General features: G+C 59.4%; 1 protein-coding gene across 9 annotated transcripts; it reads left to right on the top strand.

The window, feature by feature from the left end:
• Positions 1-616: 616 nt before the first annotated feature.
• EHBP1L1 (EH domain binding protein 1 like 1) lies at positions 617-16,125 on the top strand. 9 transcript variants are annotated; one of them, XM_074371734.1, is made up of 21 exons: positions 623-1,025; positions 3,498-3,555; positions 3,736-3,831; positions 4,177-4,230; positions 4,310-4,488; positions 4,565-4,707; positions 5,175-5,210; positions 5,299-5,361; positions 5,459-5,621; positions 5,792-6,536; positions 8,001-8,177; positions 8,636-8,793; positions 8,882-8,930; positions 9,353-9,994; positions 13,686-13,755; positions 13,876-13,925; positions 14,023-14,146; positions 14,378-14,477; positions 15,198-15,271; positions 15,354-15,468; positions 15,605-16,125. In XM_074371734.1, the coding sequence occupies exons 1-21, from the start codon at positions 922-924 to the stop codon at positions 15,702-15,704; spliced, it is 3,300 nt and encodes a 1,099-aa protein (XP_074227835.1). In that variant the 5' UTR covers positions 623-921; the 3' UTR covers positions 15,705-16,125. The 9 variants fall into 9 exon arrangements, with proteins under 9 accessions (XP_074227832.1, XP_074227833.1, XP_074227835.1 ...); XM_074371733.1 differs by having other exon boundaries at positions 7,995-8,177; XM_074371731.1 differs by having other exon boundaries at positions 617-1,025; positions 5,792-8,177.
• Positions 16,126-16,152: the final 27 nt, after the last annotated feature.

The following is a 16,152-nucleotide window of genomic DNA, read 5'->3' as shown; positions in this document are numbered from 1 at the left end:
AAAATCAGCCAGGCTCCACACCAAATGCTTTCCAAAGTTTCACTCAAAATGATGTAAAAGGTGAAACTATAACTATCCCTGTTTAGCAGAGGTAAAAACTGAGGCTCATTGTGCTTTGCCCAAGGTAACACACTCGCTGGAAGTCAGCTGCTTGAGGGATGGTGGGACCACCTTCCCACTTGACAGCTGAAGTCAGGTTCTGAGACTGTGAGTGGGTGTTGTCCACAGATAGGGCCACCTAGGTTGGCCCCTGACTCTGCTTCTTCCTGCTCTTGTTAACACGTGGGTGGTAGTCGGAGTCGGCCGCCTCATTGTCGAGGACAGTTGGCTCTGGCCCAGCGCACTGTGGCCCTTCAAGTCTCTTCTCCTTTCTGGGTCTCTTTCCCCAGCCTGTGAAATGGGGCCACCAGTACGTACCTCCCAGGGCTGCGGGCAGGAAGGGAGGCGGCCGGGGCAGCGCTCGCGAGGGCGGCACCAATTGCTGGTGGTCCCTTGCCCGGCCCGCGCCTCCACGCCGTCTGGGCGCACAGAGAGCCCGCGCCTAGGTCCAGGCGTCCCCCACGCCCCGCGCTCGCCGCGCGAGGTCCCGGAAGCCGGGCCGCCCCGCCCCCGCGCTCCCGCCCGAGCCCCGCCCGCCTTCCGACGGGGGTGCGGCTCCAGGAAACGGCGCGCTCGCTGCTCCGCGCTCCAGCGACCCGACGCGCCCCAGACGACCCCGCCGACTCAGCCAGACCACCCGGCGGGCCCCAGCGGCGGCGGCGGGGAGATCCGCCCCGGCTCCGCTCCTCGGACCCCTCCGCACGGACGGGGCGGGCGGCGCCAATAGGAGCCCGGGAGGCCATGGGGACCTGGGTCGGGCCAGCGGTCGCGGGCCAGCGGGAGCCCCAGGTCTGAGGAGTGGGCGGCGGGGCAGCGAGGGCCATGATCTCGGTGTGGAAGCGCCTGCAGCGCGTGGGCAAGCGGGCCGCCAAGTTCCAGTTTGTGGCCTGTTACCACGAGCTGGTGGTGGAGTGCACCAAGAAATGGTGAGTGGGAGGGAGGCCAGTGGGAGTCCCCCAGGCTGGCTGAGACCCCATCTGGCCTTTGAAGCCTGACAGCCCTGCCCCCAGCGCAGTGGCCAAAGAGGCCCCCTACCCTAGTTTGGGCCCTGGTGACCTAGGCACAGAAACTCAAAAGTGCCCTTGCAGCTTGTGGGATCCCCAGAGTTGGGGGGGGGCAGCGTTTGGGGAATGGAGGTCAGGACTTCCTGGCCTGAGAATCTGTGCCCACACTTTCCTCAGCTGCTCTCAGGACTGGGAGAAAGGAGGCCTCATGTTTTTGGCCAGAGGGATGGTACAGGGTAGTATCAGAAAAGGAAGCAAGTTTTGAAATCTGCAGGTGGTGGAGCTGGGACGGAAAACTCCATGGACCTTAGTCCAACTCAGAACAAGGATGTTGCCCCCTCCTCCCCTGCCCATTTGTTGATGCAGAGGAACCACCCACCCCTTCAGCCAGAGTAGGCGCTGGGAGGCTGGATGCATCTCCGCAATATCCTTAAAAGGGGAAACTGAGCACTGGGAGGGATGAGGAGGGAGGCAGGGAGCAGCTTAAAGGGGCCTGAGCCTGGGGAAGGCAAGGTGGTGGTGTGGGGGGGAAATGTGTGAAGGGTGCAGGACCTGGGCCGGACTGCCAAAGGAACCAGGGGCATCTCCTTCACATGCCCCCACCCGCAGCTGCCCAGGTTCCTGCGTCACACCCTAAATATATGTGCTTACTGGTGTCAGCTTCCCTTGGCTGGATTAGGGCACAGCTGTGGGGGCCTCACCCGCCAGGCGGGGCTAAATTTAGGCTCCCAAGAGGAAGGACAGGAAAGGACCAGAGGGTCCAAGGGGAGGGGAGTGAGCAGGAGACTGGGGTCCCTTGGGCAGCTGCCATGTCCCCAGACTTGACTGGGCCAGCCAGAGGGTCGTTCACACCATTCAGCGAGGCCCAGAAAGGACAGGAGCTGGCTGGGGTAACACAGCACAGGGCTGGGACTTGAACTCTGGCCTCTGGCTTCTGGCTTCTACCTTCTGCCCCAGCATCCTGGCTGAGTGTGCGGGCAGTGTCAACTTGTCTGAGTCACAGAGGGTGGGCAGGGCCTCCTTTGCTTTTTCGCTGGGAGCCCAGGCTAGGAAGCTGCCCCTGCCCAGGTCTTAGCTCCCCAGGAGGGCGTGCCCAGCCTGAGTCAGGCTGCCTAGCCAGGCCCCGCCCTCTCTAGGCTCCCACTGTCTGCTTCCCCTTTCTGGGAAGGCCCCATGGCTACCCTTAGTCAGCCATCACCTGAAGTTTGGAGTCAAGGAGGGGTACTTGGCTCCAGGCTGGAGGGCTCTAGGCTTAGCTGTGTAACCTTGCCTGGCCCCTAACCTCTCTGGGTCTCAGCATCCTCAGGGATTGACAGGAGAGCCATTTGTCCTGGCTTGGCCTCCAGCGGGGCAGTGAGCTGGGTGAACCTGAGCATCCTGGCATGGGAGGGGGTACAGGCAAGGAGGGCTCTTGTGCTGCCCTTGGCCTGATGCTCCCTAACCATTTCCACCCTCCTGGGCAGCAGTTGGAACATCTAACCCAAAGGAGCCTCTCCCTTCCAGGCCCAGCCACATGTCTGGGACTTGGCCCTGCACAGGCGACTCTTCTCTCGCTTTATCTGTCTCCCCACATCTCTTTGCCCTGGCATATGCTGTTCAGCTTAGATGTCACCTTCTGAAATTTTTTCCCTAGTGTCCTCTGTGGGAGTCAGGGGCCCTGCAAAGCAAAGGGCTGGGCATGGAAGGCCCTGGGAGGGTATCTCATGACAAGCTGACCCTATGGGTCTCTGACGACTTCCCACGTTCTGCCCCGACCCAACCCTACACCTACCAGAATCCTTGGACCCTGGCACTTGCCATTCCCTCTGCCTGGAGTCTCCCTTCTCCAGACCCTTACACAGCCCATCCCTCCCCGACTCATACCTCTGCTGAGACATCCAACCTTAAGGAGACCCCAGCGGCAATCTCCCATCTCTCTGAAGTCAGTTTGTTAATTTATTTTCCTTCTTAATTGGGACTCTTCCCTCACTGCCATAGTCCTCAACCCCAGAAGGCTTTCCTTTGCTCTGCTCTGTCCTCATATTGGGCTGGGGTGACAGTATGCACTCTGCAAATATTTGTGAATGAATGGACTTCTGTTACTCTGAGTCTGTCTCTTCCTGTGTCTGTGTTTCTTGCAGGGCCCTTGTTGTGTTTTTGTGTATCTCTCTGTCTCTGTGTATGCCTGTCTCTCTATATCACTGTCTTCATAATCCCTGTCAACCCATGGCCCTTTGCCCTTCTGACCCAGGCCACACCCTGCCTCAGCAGCCCCACCCTGCTCCCTGGGGCCCCAGATAAGGGGCTGTCCAGGCCCTGTTCAGTGGGTAGGGGGTCGAGGCAGAAGGAAGACTCTGGAGGAGATGGAGAGGCTGGGTGGGCCTGACTGAGTAGCCCCTCTCCCCTGCCTCCCAGGCAACCTGATAAGCTGGTGGTTGTGTGGACCCGGCGGAACCGGCGCATCTGCTCCAAGGTAGGGTCCAGATTGGGGTTGGGGCTAATTGGGTGGGTGGGTTAAGTGGGTAAGGGTGATGGGGGAGTGGAATCAGGTTCAGATCATAGGGAGAGAAAGATAGGGTCAAGACTGGAGATAAGGACAAGGGGTTTCGGGGGAGAGTTAAGACTGGTGGAGGACTCAGACTGCTTATTGTAGGCCCACAGCTGGCAACCGGGCATCCAGAACCCATACCGGGGCACCGTGGTGTGGATGGTACCTGAGAATGTGGACATCTCTGTGACCCTGTACCGGGTGAGTCTCCAGCCCTCCTGCACAGATGGGGATGAGCCGATGATTGCCAGTGCTGTGGGCAGCCACAGGAGTCCCTGGGTGGGTTATGCATCCAAACAAGAAAGGACAGGGGGGTGAAACCAAGAATCATGGCAAGGGGTCTCCACAGCCTGAGGGACCCAGCAGGTCATACCCTCCACATATAGTATGAGAGAGAGCTGGGATCAGGAGAAGCTGGGGAGCATACCTGCCAGGAGGGACCAACATGTGTGAAGGCCCTGAACAAACACCTGAGCCAGCACAGGCTCTTCCCTGCCCTGCCCCACCCCAGCAGTCCCTGTACTCACCAGTGTCCCTCTTTCCCAGGACCCCCACGTGGACCAGTATGAGGCCAAAGAGTGGACGTTTATTATTGAGAATGTGAGTGGCCAGGGTGGGCTGGAGCCTGGGGTCTTGGGCACTCTGGAGCAGCACTGATCCTCCTTCCCCTGGCCCACAGGAGTCCAAGGGGCAGCGGAAGGTGCTGGCCACGGCTGAGGTAGACCTGGCCCGCCATGCAGGGCCTGTGCCTGCCCAAGTTCCGCTGCGGTTGCGGCTGAAGCCCAAGTCGGTGAAGGTGGTGCAGGCCGAGCTGAGCCTCACTCTCTCGGGGGTGCTGCTGCGGGAGGGCCGAGCCACGTGAGTGCCCCACTGCCCTCCTGGGCCCTAATCTGAAACCTCTGACCAGCCCTCACCTCTGACCTCTGACCCCCAGGGATGATGACATGCAGAGTCTTGCGAGCCTCATGAGCATGAAGCCTAGTGATGTGGGCAACTTGGAGGACTTTGCTGAGAGTGACGAGGAGGAGGCTAATGGTCCAGGGACCCTGGAGGTGCGGGCTCGTGTCCCCCAGCCAGGTAGGCTCACCACCCGTGGATTGAGATCACCAGGACCTAGGGAGGCTGAGGATAACCCGGGCCGTAATCCACTTGCTGTGTCGGGGCAGGGCCAGCTTGAGCACACTCCATGGTGGGAGCTCTCTATGGCCAGAAGGTCCCAATCTGCTCAGTGGCCCTAAATATCCAGACTTGACCCCTGGTCCCATAGTGACCTTGGTCCTTAGCTGAGTCCTTCCAGATGGGTTCCCAGCACCTCCCAGTGTCCCTGGCCCTCTCCTCACCCCTAGGTGGATGCCTGCCCAGGTCTGTACCTGCCCTGAGGCAGCTGGGCCAAAAGTGCAGAGAGGGGCTGCAGTCCAGGCTCACCACCCCTCACCACTCACCCTCATCCCTCCCTTTTGCTTGTTAAGGCTTTTTTTCTGTCTGTCCTTGTCTGCCCTGTCTTTCTCTCTTCTCTGCATCCATGGGCCTGTCTCTTCTCGTAGGCTGGGGCAGTGCCCTGAGGCTGGGGCGTCTCCCAGGTAGGCCCAGCATTCTAGTTGTGGGGAGGGGGTCAGGCCTGCAGGGCTCTTCCCTCGGCTGACCCTGCCCTCCAATCCCTGCCCCCAGATGCCTCTCGGGAGCTGAAGACACTTTGTGAGGAGGAGGAAGAGGGCCGGCTCCAGCAGGCAGGTGAGGCCCAGGCTGGGGTTGCAGGGGGTTGTGGGGGGCACTGGACATCCAGTCACAGAGCCCAGGCCTCAACACTACCTCTCTTTCTTCCCCGCAGCTGCCAGCCCTTCTAGTGCTGAGGATACCAGCCCAGCACCTGTGAGTGCCCCTGCGCCCCCAGCCAGGGCCTCCCGGGGCCAGGAGTCAGAACCAGCTACCATAGCTGGGGGCCAGGTGGGGCCCAAGGCCCCCAGGCCCCCCAGAACCCCACCCGAGACAAGGTGAGCTATGGAACCAGCCCCACAGCCCCATCCCCTGTCTATTCTCAAGAAGTTGCACTCCCCTCACCTAACCACCTTTCCAGGGCCCCAGCAATCTGAAAGGCTGGAAGAGGAGCTGAGAGGGGGGCCAAATGCCCCACCTGCAATGCACCCTCCTGCTCTCTCTTCAGGTCCTCAAGACAGCCAGGCCAAGATGTGGCCCCCACCCCGGCCCCTCGGCTCCGGAAAGGCTCTGATGCCCCCTGGCCCCCAGTCCACCAAGAGGATGATGAGGCCCCCAAAGACTCAGGGGCTCCCCCAGCAGGAGTGGATTCTGCTGTGGAGACCCAGGCCCTGGAAAGCCCTCAGGAAGGGACAGAAGCCCAGGGAGCAGGGCTGGGCCCAAGCACTGAGGACAGACACTCCAGCAAAGTTTTGGAAGGGCAGAAACCCATGGCTGAGGAAGGGGGCATTGGGGACAGGCCAGAGGCTAGTGGGTTGGCCACTGAGCATGGGTTAGGAGTCAGAGAGGTGAATAAGAAGAGGTCAGATGTCAGAGCTTGGGAGGCTGAAGAGAGTTTAGGAATAGGTCAAGTGGATGCTCAGCGGAGGTCAAATGTGAGACATGTGGACACTAAGGGACCAGAGTCTACAGGGGTGACATCTGAGGCAAGATTCAAGGGGACTCCTGAGGCTCCTCCAAGGGGCTCTCAGGGGAAGACAGGCGTCAGGACCAGGGATGAGGCTCACACAATCCTGAGCCCACCTCCAGCAGAGCCTGCAGGGCATTCCAGGCATCTTGGTGACCTCAAGGGGATCAGGGCTGCTGCAGGCCAGGAGAAAGAGGGTGCAGAGGTGAAGAACAGAGCCCTGGGTATTGGGGGGACAGGCCTGGAGCAGGGCACCTCTGTTGGAGCAGCAAGTGCCAGTCCCCAGGTGAGCAGGTACCAAGGGGCCCCACTAGCAGCTGACCAGGGGGCAGTGTCTAGGGATCTGAGGGTCTGGGAGGTAGAAACTGGGGATTCAAGGGTCCCGGGACCAGAGACTAGGGTGGTAGAATCAGAGTCATTGGGGACCCAGGAGATGGAAGTGGGGGGCTCAGTGTTTCCACAGATAGAGACCGAGACAGCAGAAGCAGAGATATTGGGGACCCAGGAGACAAAAAGAGTGAGATCAGGGGTCCTGGAGTCAGAGGCTGCTGAGATGACAGAGTCTAAGGAACTAGGGACCCAGAAAACAGGGGTAAGGATTTTAGGGGTCCCCGGGACAGAGGCTGGGATGGCAGAGTATAAGGTACTGGGGACGCAGGAAACAGAGGCTGGGGGTTCAGGAGTTCTGGGGATAAAGACTAGGGTGTCAGAGACGGAGATATTAGGGACCCAGGAGATATCTGGGGGTTCAAGAGTGCTGAAGATAGAAGCTGAGAGAGCAGAATCTGAAATATTGGGGGCCCAGGAGACAGAGATGAGGTTTTCAGGGGTCTCAGAGATAAAATCAGAGATAACAAGGACCCAGGAAACAGAGTTAGAAGGTTCTGAGGTCACAGGGTTTGAGACTGAGACAGCAGAAGCTGAGATCCCGGGGACCCAGGAGACAGAGGTAGTGGGTTTAGGGGTCCCTGAGATAGAGACTGAGACAGCAGAAGCTGAGGTCCTGGGGACCCAGGAGACAGAGGTAGTGGGTTCAGGGGTCCCAGAGATAGAGACTGAGACAGCAGAAGCTGAGATCCCGGGGACCCAGGAGACAGAGGTAGTGGGTTTAGGGGTCCCTGAGATAGAGACTGAGACAGCAGAAGCTGAGGTCCTGGGGACCCAGAAGACAGAGGTAGGGGGTTCAGGGGTCCCAGAGATAGAGACTGAGACAGCAGAAGCTGAGATATTGGGGACGCAGGAGACAGAGGTAGTGGGTTCAGGGGTCCCAGAGACAGAGACTAAGACGGCAGAAGCAGGGATATTGGGGACCCAGGAGATGGCATTTGGGGGTTCAGGGGTCCCAGGAACAGAGACTAAGATAGTGGGGCCTGAGGAGACAGAAGTGGGTGATTCAGGGTTTTCAAGGCCAGTGGCTAGAATGGTAGAGGCTGAGGGACTGGAGACTCAACAGACAGAAAGTACCGTTTTAGAGGCTGAGAAAGCAAAGGCCAAAACTTCTGGGGTCCAGGAGGCAGAGACTGGACTCTGGAGGACCCTCAAATATGAGGCTTTAAGGGTCCCAGTCATAAAGCATGGAATTTTAGAGTCCCAGGGAGCAGAGGCGGAGACTACAATTTTGAGGGAACAGGAGGCAGAGGCTGGGGTTTGGGGGGTTTCAGAGGCCAGGTCTGGGGTTTGGGAAGCCAATGAACCAGAGATGGAGGTTCCAGGGGCTTCAGAGAACCAATCTGGTATTTTTGAGGCCCAGGAAGCAGAGGCTGGGGTCTCAGGAACCGAGAAGGGAAAAGAAGCTGAGGGAAACCTCCCAGAGGCCAGCCTGATTGAGGCGCAGGTAGCCAGTGGGGCAGGGGCTGGGGTGCCCAGGCCCTTGGGGGCCTCTTCCCCAGAGGAGCCTGAAGAGGACAGGAGGCTGCCGGGCAGCCAGGTAGGGATGGGGGCTGCTGAGGGCCCAGTCTGCTGCTTTCCACTAACCCAGGCTGAGCGAACGGCGGCTCTGCATGGACCCACCTGGTCGACTGGGGTGGGGTGGGACAGGGGCTCAGCTTTAAGGAGCCCCTCACCCGCTCCTCTCTCAAGATGCCCTGGCTCCCCTACCCTGTCTTCTCTGGGCTGCATGGAGTGGGACACTCCTAGAGCTAATTTTCTGGGCTGACCTGGAGGTGTGGCTGCTGGTGACTTCTGATCTTCCCTGGGGGTCACTGACCTTGTAGGTGACTTTAGTAGCTAACTGCAGAGCTGGAAACCTTTTTGCCTGACCATAAAGCTAGGTCCAGCAGTCTGCGGTGACTCCTGCAAACCCAGAGCTGAAGCTCTTTTGTGCCCAAGGGGCAGAGAGTACAAGTCCCATGTTCACATTTCCTAAGCCCTTCCCTGTGTCCCCAGGCACCGCCTGCCCTGGTGAGCTTTAGCCAGTCCCTGCTGGAGTGGTGCCAGGAAGTCACCGCTGGCTACCGTGGTGTCCGCATCACCAACTTTACCACATCATGGCGCAACGGCTTGGCCTTCTGTGCCATTCTGCATCGATTCTACCCAGACAAGATGTGAGCTGCCAGAGGGGATGCGAATGAATGGGGGAGCCTGCTGGGAGGGTGGTGTGAATCCAGCCTCTGATCCTTGCTCTCTCTGCAGCGACTTTGCCTCCCTTGACCCACTCAACATCAAACAGAACAACAAGCAGGTGAGATGGGGAGGGAGTGATGCCTGGAGGGAAAGAGGGTGTAAAACCAGGCCTAGGTGTGTAAGATTTGTCTATCTGTGTGGAGAAGAGGAGTCTGGGCCTCAGGGCCCCAGCTGTGGCTTTTGGAAGTTCTGCCACTTATTACCCTTTTGGTCTTTAAAGTGTTCATTTTTCTTAGTTTAGCTTTGTTTTTTTAAAGCATATTTCCACCAGATGGTGTTTTGGAAACCACCCTTTGGTGTGCAGTTGCTGGGTAACGCGGGGGCGGGCCCTGTTGCTAGATTTCTTCCAATAGGAGGGTGCAGGCGTTGTTGGCAAACCCTGGCATGCCCGTTGCAGGGACCCCCTGGGTGGTACCAGCCGGGGACCGCAGTGTCACTGGGTAACGCCCGCCACCGCTGACCCTAACGCACTGCTCCTAGGCCTTCGATGGCTTCGCGGCCCTGGGCGTATCGCGGCTGCTGGAGCCGGCGGACATGGTGCTGCTGACTGTGCCCGACAAACTCATCGTCATGACGTACCTGTGCCAGATCCGCGCCTTCTGCACAGGGCAGGAGCTGCAGTTGGTGCAGCTGGAGGGCGGCGGCGGCGCCGGCACGTACCGCGTGGCTAGCGCCCAGCAGAGTCCGCCCGACGACCTGGACGCCAGCGGCCTGGCGCAGCGGCTGCGCGAGCACCGGGCCGAGGCGACCCAGGAACCCCAGGAGGCCGTCACCCCCGCAGACGGAGTGGCCCCTGAGGTGGCCTCCAAGGACCGCGGGGCCGTGGCTGCCCAGGAGGCGCGCTCCGCCGACGCCCCGGCCAATGGGCAGGCGTCCGCGCCTCCGGGAGAGGGTCTGGTGAACGGGGTGGGGGCGCCGGGCGCCGCGGGCGGCGTGAAGCTGCGGCGGCCGACGGTCAACGCGGAGGCTGGGCCCGTGCCCCCTCCCCGCGCGCATGGCTCCTTCTCCCACGTGCGCGACGCAGACCTGCTGAAGAAGAGGCGCTCGAGGCTGCGGAACAGCAACTCCTTCTCTGTGGACGATCCGGACTCGGGAGCCCCGGGAGCTGGCGGAGCTGCAGCGGTGAGTGCCCTCCTGCGGCGTGGGGGTCGGGGAGCCGCGGGCTGAGCTAGTGCGCGGGGGAGGGGGGCCGGGGGGGCCGGGGTGGGGGGAGGCCTCCGCTGGACGCGGGGAGGTGCTTTTTGATTGGAGGGACCCGTGTGGCAGACGAGACCCCCCGCGAGGACGAGGTAGCTAGTGAGCTCCTCATCTCGGGGCACACAGACCTCCCTGGCTCAGAGCCGCTCCTGGGGCGGGGGCCCGACTTTGTTGCCAACCTTGGGGCATATGCTAGTGCTTTTAAAGGCTTGGTACCCAGTTAGTGAAAAGTTCCCACAAGGCTCTGTGTAGCTGGCACCCAGCGCAGAGCTCTTTATGAACTACAAAATGGGTTGGGGGCATTTCTTGCTCCGCAGGTGGCGGGGGGTCAGCCAGCTTCCCTGTAAACTGGGAGCAGGGTTTCTATACTCAGGGGAGCTCTCTGGGGCCTCCCAACCCCAAGAGTCTCTGATTTGAATCTTTAACTCCAGATGCTAGAGGCTAGTTTTCTCTCTTCTCTGATAATGGAAGGTTGGAGATGGGAGACCCTGCTGGGTACCCATTTCTCCCGATCCCTTGCAGGTCTCAGGTCAGTCTCCCAGGGTGTCTTGTACTGCACTGAAGGGGAGGTGGTCCCAGAGAGGGCAGGGATTTGCTTAAGGACTCACAGTCACTGAAGTCCAGGCCATGTGTGCTTTCCAGCTGCACCATCTTGGACAGCAGGGGCAGCAGCTCTGTTGGGCCACTCCAAGCCTTCAGCTGTGCAGGGATGACCCGTGAGTTCTAAGGAAAGTCTTTTTGGAAGAAGCAGCCATTTGAGCCAGGCTGATAAGATGGGCAGCTTTTCCCAGGTGAAGAATCGGAGTGGGGGGGGTTCTCAAGAGGCAGGACCTCCCAAGCAAAAATGTGGCAGCATGAAAGCTCAGGTCTTGTTTAGGAAAGTGCCAGTCACATCCTGTAAGGTCCGCAGGCAGTGATGTGGCTGGCCAGGAGAGCAGGAGCCTTGAGTGCAGGGTCTGAAGTGCAGCACTGAGACTATGAATGAGAAACAGGGAGGGCACTGGAGGCACCCATAGCAGGTGTGTTAGACAGCTATCCTCAGCCTGTCTGTTGGTCTTTGACCAAAGCCCCCTTAACGTGTATCAATGGCTTTTTATATCTCAAAAGGGGAGGCTTCATCCTTCTGGGCCTAAGTCCCAGCACCTGGCCCTTCCAAGCCAGGCCCTCCTCCAGCCCTTGTCCCACAGGAGATATTTAACCCTTGGGACTGGAGGGGACTCCTCCCCATTGGCCACTCACATCCCCTCCTCCTGTGTGCAATGGGAGGAGGTAGGACCTTCCCCGGCCTTGGGAGCTCCCAAAGTTCTGAATGCAATGAAGTCAGGCACCTTGAAACTGAGGAGGGGGTGAAGCAATGCCATGAGGAGGGCAGGGTGCCTGCCTCTGGTGCAGCCCAGCAAGGCTTCCTGGAGGAGGGGCCACACATGAGGGTGTAGAAAGGGGAATTTGGGTCAGATGTGAGGAAGCATTGGAGTTCCCATCAGGGTTGGCATGAGTAAGCTTAGTTGCTGCTGAGATTGGGGTTTCTCCATTCTCCTGCCCCTGCCTGCCCTGTCGGTTGAGCACTTGCTGTGTGCCTGGCCCCATAGCCCCTCATCAACTCCTCACCAACTCCTACAATGCCCTTTTTGGGGAGGAACAGTTACCCCATTTTGTAAGTGGAAATGATGAGGCTCAGGGAGACGAAGAAAGAGACAAAGGGAGTTGATACACATGTGAACCTGGGTTTTGAGGCTCAGCTCTTACATGGCGCCCTCTACTGGGCTGAGCACTCTTAACTGGCTGTGTGACCCTGGACCAGCCACTTAATCTCTGTTTTCTTTTCCTGAGAGAAGCAAAGGCATAAAAGTTCTCTGCAAAGTGTCATTGAGGCACCACTGTAGGGTGCTGTCAAAAAAAGGGGAGCTATGTTTTCCCCCACATGCCTTTCTGGAGCCCAGCAACCCCCATCTTACATGGGGCTGGAATTTCTCCCCATTTTATGTACAAGGACACAAACAGGCCCAGTGTGTGTGACTGGCCCGAGGAAACAGCAAATCAGTGGATAAGCTAGGGAATAAACCTTTGGATCAGACAGCCCTGGGCATAAGCCAGGCCCTGTATGAGTGTCACCTCTGACTCTCTGTTTCCTCATCTGTAAAGTGGGGGTGGTACTCATCCCTGCCTCACAGTGTTGTTGGGAGAACTCAATAAGTCAGTGCATACACACTGCCCCCCACACAAATAAATGTTTACTGGGCATCAGCCATAATTGTTATCCGGTGTACCCTGAGTGCATCCTTTGGACCCCATCCTGTTCACAGGGGCTGCCTCTGGTTGGGTAGACCTGGGTACCCAGCAGCCGTGGGGTCACATCTGTGATGGGAGAAGCCTCGGGCACCGTGGTGTGGGAGTATCTGCCCAACCTGGGGGTCAGGGAGGCTTCAGGAGGCATGAAAGTCAGGAAGGAAGGAAAAAAACTGTGTGAAGGGGCCTCTGGAGGAGGTGGGGCTGAGCTGGGTCATGAAGGTTGAGTGGGTGTCCAGTTGCCCAAGACAGAGGCTGGCTCCAGGCTGAGGAAATGATTTGGGGAAGCGAAAGTCCATCACTGTGGCCAGAGGGTGGCATCTGGGTAGGGCTCAGGGCAGTAGGAGTTGGGGCTGGAGCTGCCAACAGGCCTTGGCAAGGAGGCTGAGGGCTGAGGTGGGGTGGGGAGAGAGTGACACCATTGAGGGGTGAAGGTTTTAGGGAGATCCCTCAGTTGTGGCTTGAGGATGAAGTCAACAGGCAGGGCGTGGGTGTTGGCTGGTGGAGAGGCCGCCACTGACCCAGGCCAGAGAGGATGGCATCTGAGTGGACTGCCACTCAGGGAGGTGCAGAGTAGAGTGGACAGTGAGGTGGCTTAACCCCTTCTCCCCACCTGGTGACACTGAGAGGTGGCCAGAGCAGGAGCTATCAAGGGGGCCAGGTTATCAGCTGAGCTGAAAGTTGGGGGCCCGCAGGGCTGACAGTCTCAGCAAGTTGCCAGGGGCAGAACACATGAGAGGCCAGCCCTGCCCTTCTAGGCGACAGTTGGTAGATCCAGCCACGTGTCCTGTTCTGAGTGTTTTGTGAAGAGCACAGCATTCTCTAGGTATGGGAATTGGTCAGGCAGAAGGGTGCTCCATTTTGGTCAGGAGGTAGAGGTACTGGCTCACGATGACCACACCAGGTCAGCTCAGTGTTGCTGTGTGGGGCCCTGGCCCTGATGGAGATGCCAGCAGTAGGTGATGGAGTCTGAGGTGGCCTGAGGGAGCAACATGGAGGAGGGGGCGTGAGGGAAGAGAGGCCCCAGTGGGCCCTCCACAGAGTTTCACCCCTACATCTCACAAATGCCCTGTGAGGCCCCCGGAACTCCCCAGGGAATGGGAGTGGACTGGCCCAGGACCACAGGGCCTGGGATGGTGAAGTCTGTGGCCTTTGCTGGAGGAGGCGCTTTCCCCAGAGCGTGTGGTGGTGGAGTTCTGTGTTTGCAGGACTGGAGAAGCTGCTGAGGTGGGCAGGGCCTGGAATTGAGGACCCTCTGCCCTGTGTGTGCGAGGCTCTGGTGGGCTCTCGGGGAGCCCCTCCAAGCCCTTACTGGCCTTTTCCTCTACAGGAAGGCATGAGCCCTGACCCCAGCCCTGCCCCCGGCCCACCCACAGCCACAGCCCCACAGCAGTCCCCAGGTGAGTAGTTTTGAAGGGATGGTGACTCATCTCAACTCAGGCTGCACGCAGTTGCTGAGCCGGGGACCTTCTGGGGGCAGGTGTCAGTTGGGGGTCCCTTAGCCTTGTCTCTTTCTGCAGGTGGGACATCAGAGGAACCGCCCCCAAGCCCAGGGGAGGAGGCTGGGCTGGTAAGGAGGGCTGAGGTGGGAGGGGCTGATAGCTGGGCTTCCTAGGTGGGGCCTGGGCTGAGCCCACCCTGTCCTCTGCCCCCTCTTTCCAACCCAGCAACGGTTCCAGGACACAAGTCAGTACGTGTGCGCAGAGCTACAGGCTCTGGAGCAGGAGCAGAGGCAGATAGATGGGCGGGCAGCCGAGGTGGAGACGCAGCTGAGGAGCCTCATGGAGTCAGGTGGGGCAGGCATCTGGAGTCCACTCCCTCACACATGCTGCCAGATCTGCCCCTCCCTGCAGCTCTTTCTGACCCTGGGAAGAGTTGGGCGGAGCCAAGGCTGGAGGAGGCACGCTGAGGCACACAGCTCTGGCTTCTGGGATGCCACAAGGGAACAAGACCCCTCTCCCCCTCCCCACTCCTGACACAGGGGTTGGTGGCAGGCCTGGTGACTGGCTTGGCCCATTTCAGGTGCCAACAGGCTGCAGGAGGAGGTGCTGATCCAGGAGTGGTTCACACTGGTCAACAAGAAGAACGCTCTCATCCGGAGGCAGGACCAGCTGCAGCTGCTGTGAGTGCTGGTCCTTCCCTGTCTAGGCCCCACCCCTGCCCACCCAGGGCCAGCAGAACAGATGGAATCTTAACTACTTTGATCAGAACTGTTTACTGCTTGCTTCTTTCAACGATTTTTTTTTCAGAAATTGCTCAACCATCTTAATTTCCCCCCTAATTTTCTGAATATAGTGTATATCTCTTGAATTGGCAATATTTTTGTGAATGAGAGAATTGAGGCCCAAAGGAAAATGTGGTAGATCAGTGCTGAGCACCCCAGTTTGTCCCTGTTCCTTTACAGTAAGGAACGCTGAGGCTTAGAGACAGCTGAGCTGGTTTCTCAAGTGAGGGCAGAAGCAATTCTCTGCCAACATTGCCATTATAGCCCTGCATGGTAGAGGTGGTTCTGCCTCCCTCTTGCATTTTGGATCATTTTTCAAAACAATTTTAGTCTAATACTTGCTGTTTATGAGTAATATTCATCCAAATAATCCTTCCAGGTTGTTTCTTATTTTTAAAAAAGAGGGTTGGGTTGGGGGAGGAGACAATATAAATATCCAGCAAGTGGGGAACAGTTGAAACAAGAGATGATTCCCTGAGGGGACTGGGGTATAACTCTGCCCTTGGCCCAGCCCTCAATGGAAACTGGCGGTCAGGTGGGATGGGGGACAGGGAGTGGTCAAAACCCTGGGCACTCCCTCCCATTCCCTTTTCCCTAACCTGGCACCCCACCCCCCAGCATCGAAGAGCAGGACTTGGAGCGGAGGTTCGAGCTGCTTAGCCGGGAGCTGCGGGCCATGCTGGCCATTGAAGGTGGGAGATGGGGCACAGGGGCTGGGGGGTAGGACACGGCAGGGGCGAGCACCCCCTGACCCCCAGACTCCTCTGCCCTCAGACTGGCTGAAAACGGCCGCGCAGCAGCACCGAGAGCAGCTGCTGCTGGAAGAGTTGGTGTCGCTGGTGAACCAGCGCGACGAGCTGGTCCGGGACCTGGACCAGAAGGAGCGGACGTAAGTGGGACCAGGATGCTCTGGGAGCCGGGAAGGCTCCAGGGGTGTACTCTGAGGGGTGCTCGGTCGTGACCCCGGGGGGCAGCCTGCGTGTGGGGCCCGACGCTGGGGCTGACTTTAACCCGATCCCTCCCAGCGCGCTGGAGGAGGACGAGCGCCTGGAACGCGGCCTGGAGCAGCGGCGCCGCAAGCTGAGCCGGCAGCTGAGCCGGCGCGAACGCTGCGTGCTGAGCTGAGGCCGCGCGGGCCCAGACGTCTTCGCCCCTCCTGGTCCAACCGGACTGCAGCTTTTCTCGCCGCCGCGCCGGGTCGCCGCTTCGGCCCTGCGCTCGGGAGGACCGGACCCTCACGGATGCCGCGCACGGCCGGTAGGGGCCGCCGTTACCCTTCAGGTGGAGGGGAAGCGCGGCCCTTCGGGCCCCGAAGGACAGGAGCGGCTGGGCGGCCGCGCCGTCCGGGCCGTATTTATTAGTCCGTGTGAGTGTGTGTGCGTGTGTTCGCGGCGGGCGGAGGGTCCCAGGCGCACCCCCAGAGCTCTTTCTCGAGGGCAGGGCCCGGCCGGCCAGCCCCAGGGGAGAGGGATGGCTCGTGAACTGCCGCGCCCCCGCCCTACCCGCCTTCCTGTTACTCGCGAGCAATAAAGTTAGAAAGGCCAAACCATTGCGCCCGGGCTTTCTCAGGACT

Source organism: Camelus bactrianus, chromosome 10, assembly GCF_048773025.1.
Source record: "Camelus bactrianus isolate YW-2024 breed Bactrian camel chromosome 10, ASM4877302v1, whole genome shotgun sequence".
NCBI lineage: Eukaryota > Metazoa > Chordata > Mammalia > Artiodactyla > Camelidae > Camelus > Camelus bactrianus.
The sequence above is the reverse complement of the archived record's forward strand: the minus strand, read 5'-3'. Positions and strand labels throughout refer to the sequence as shown.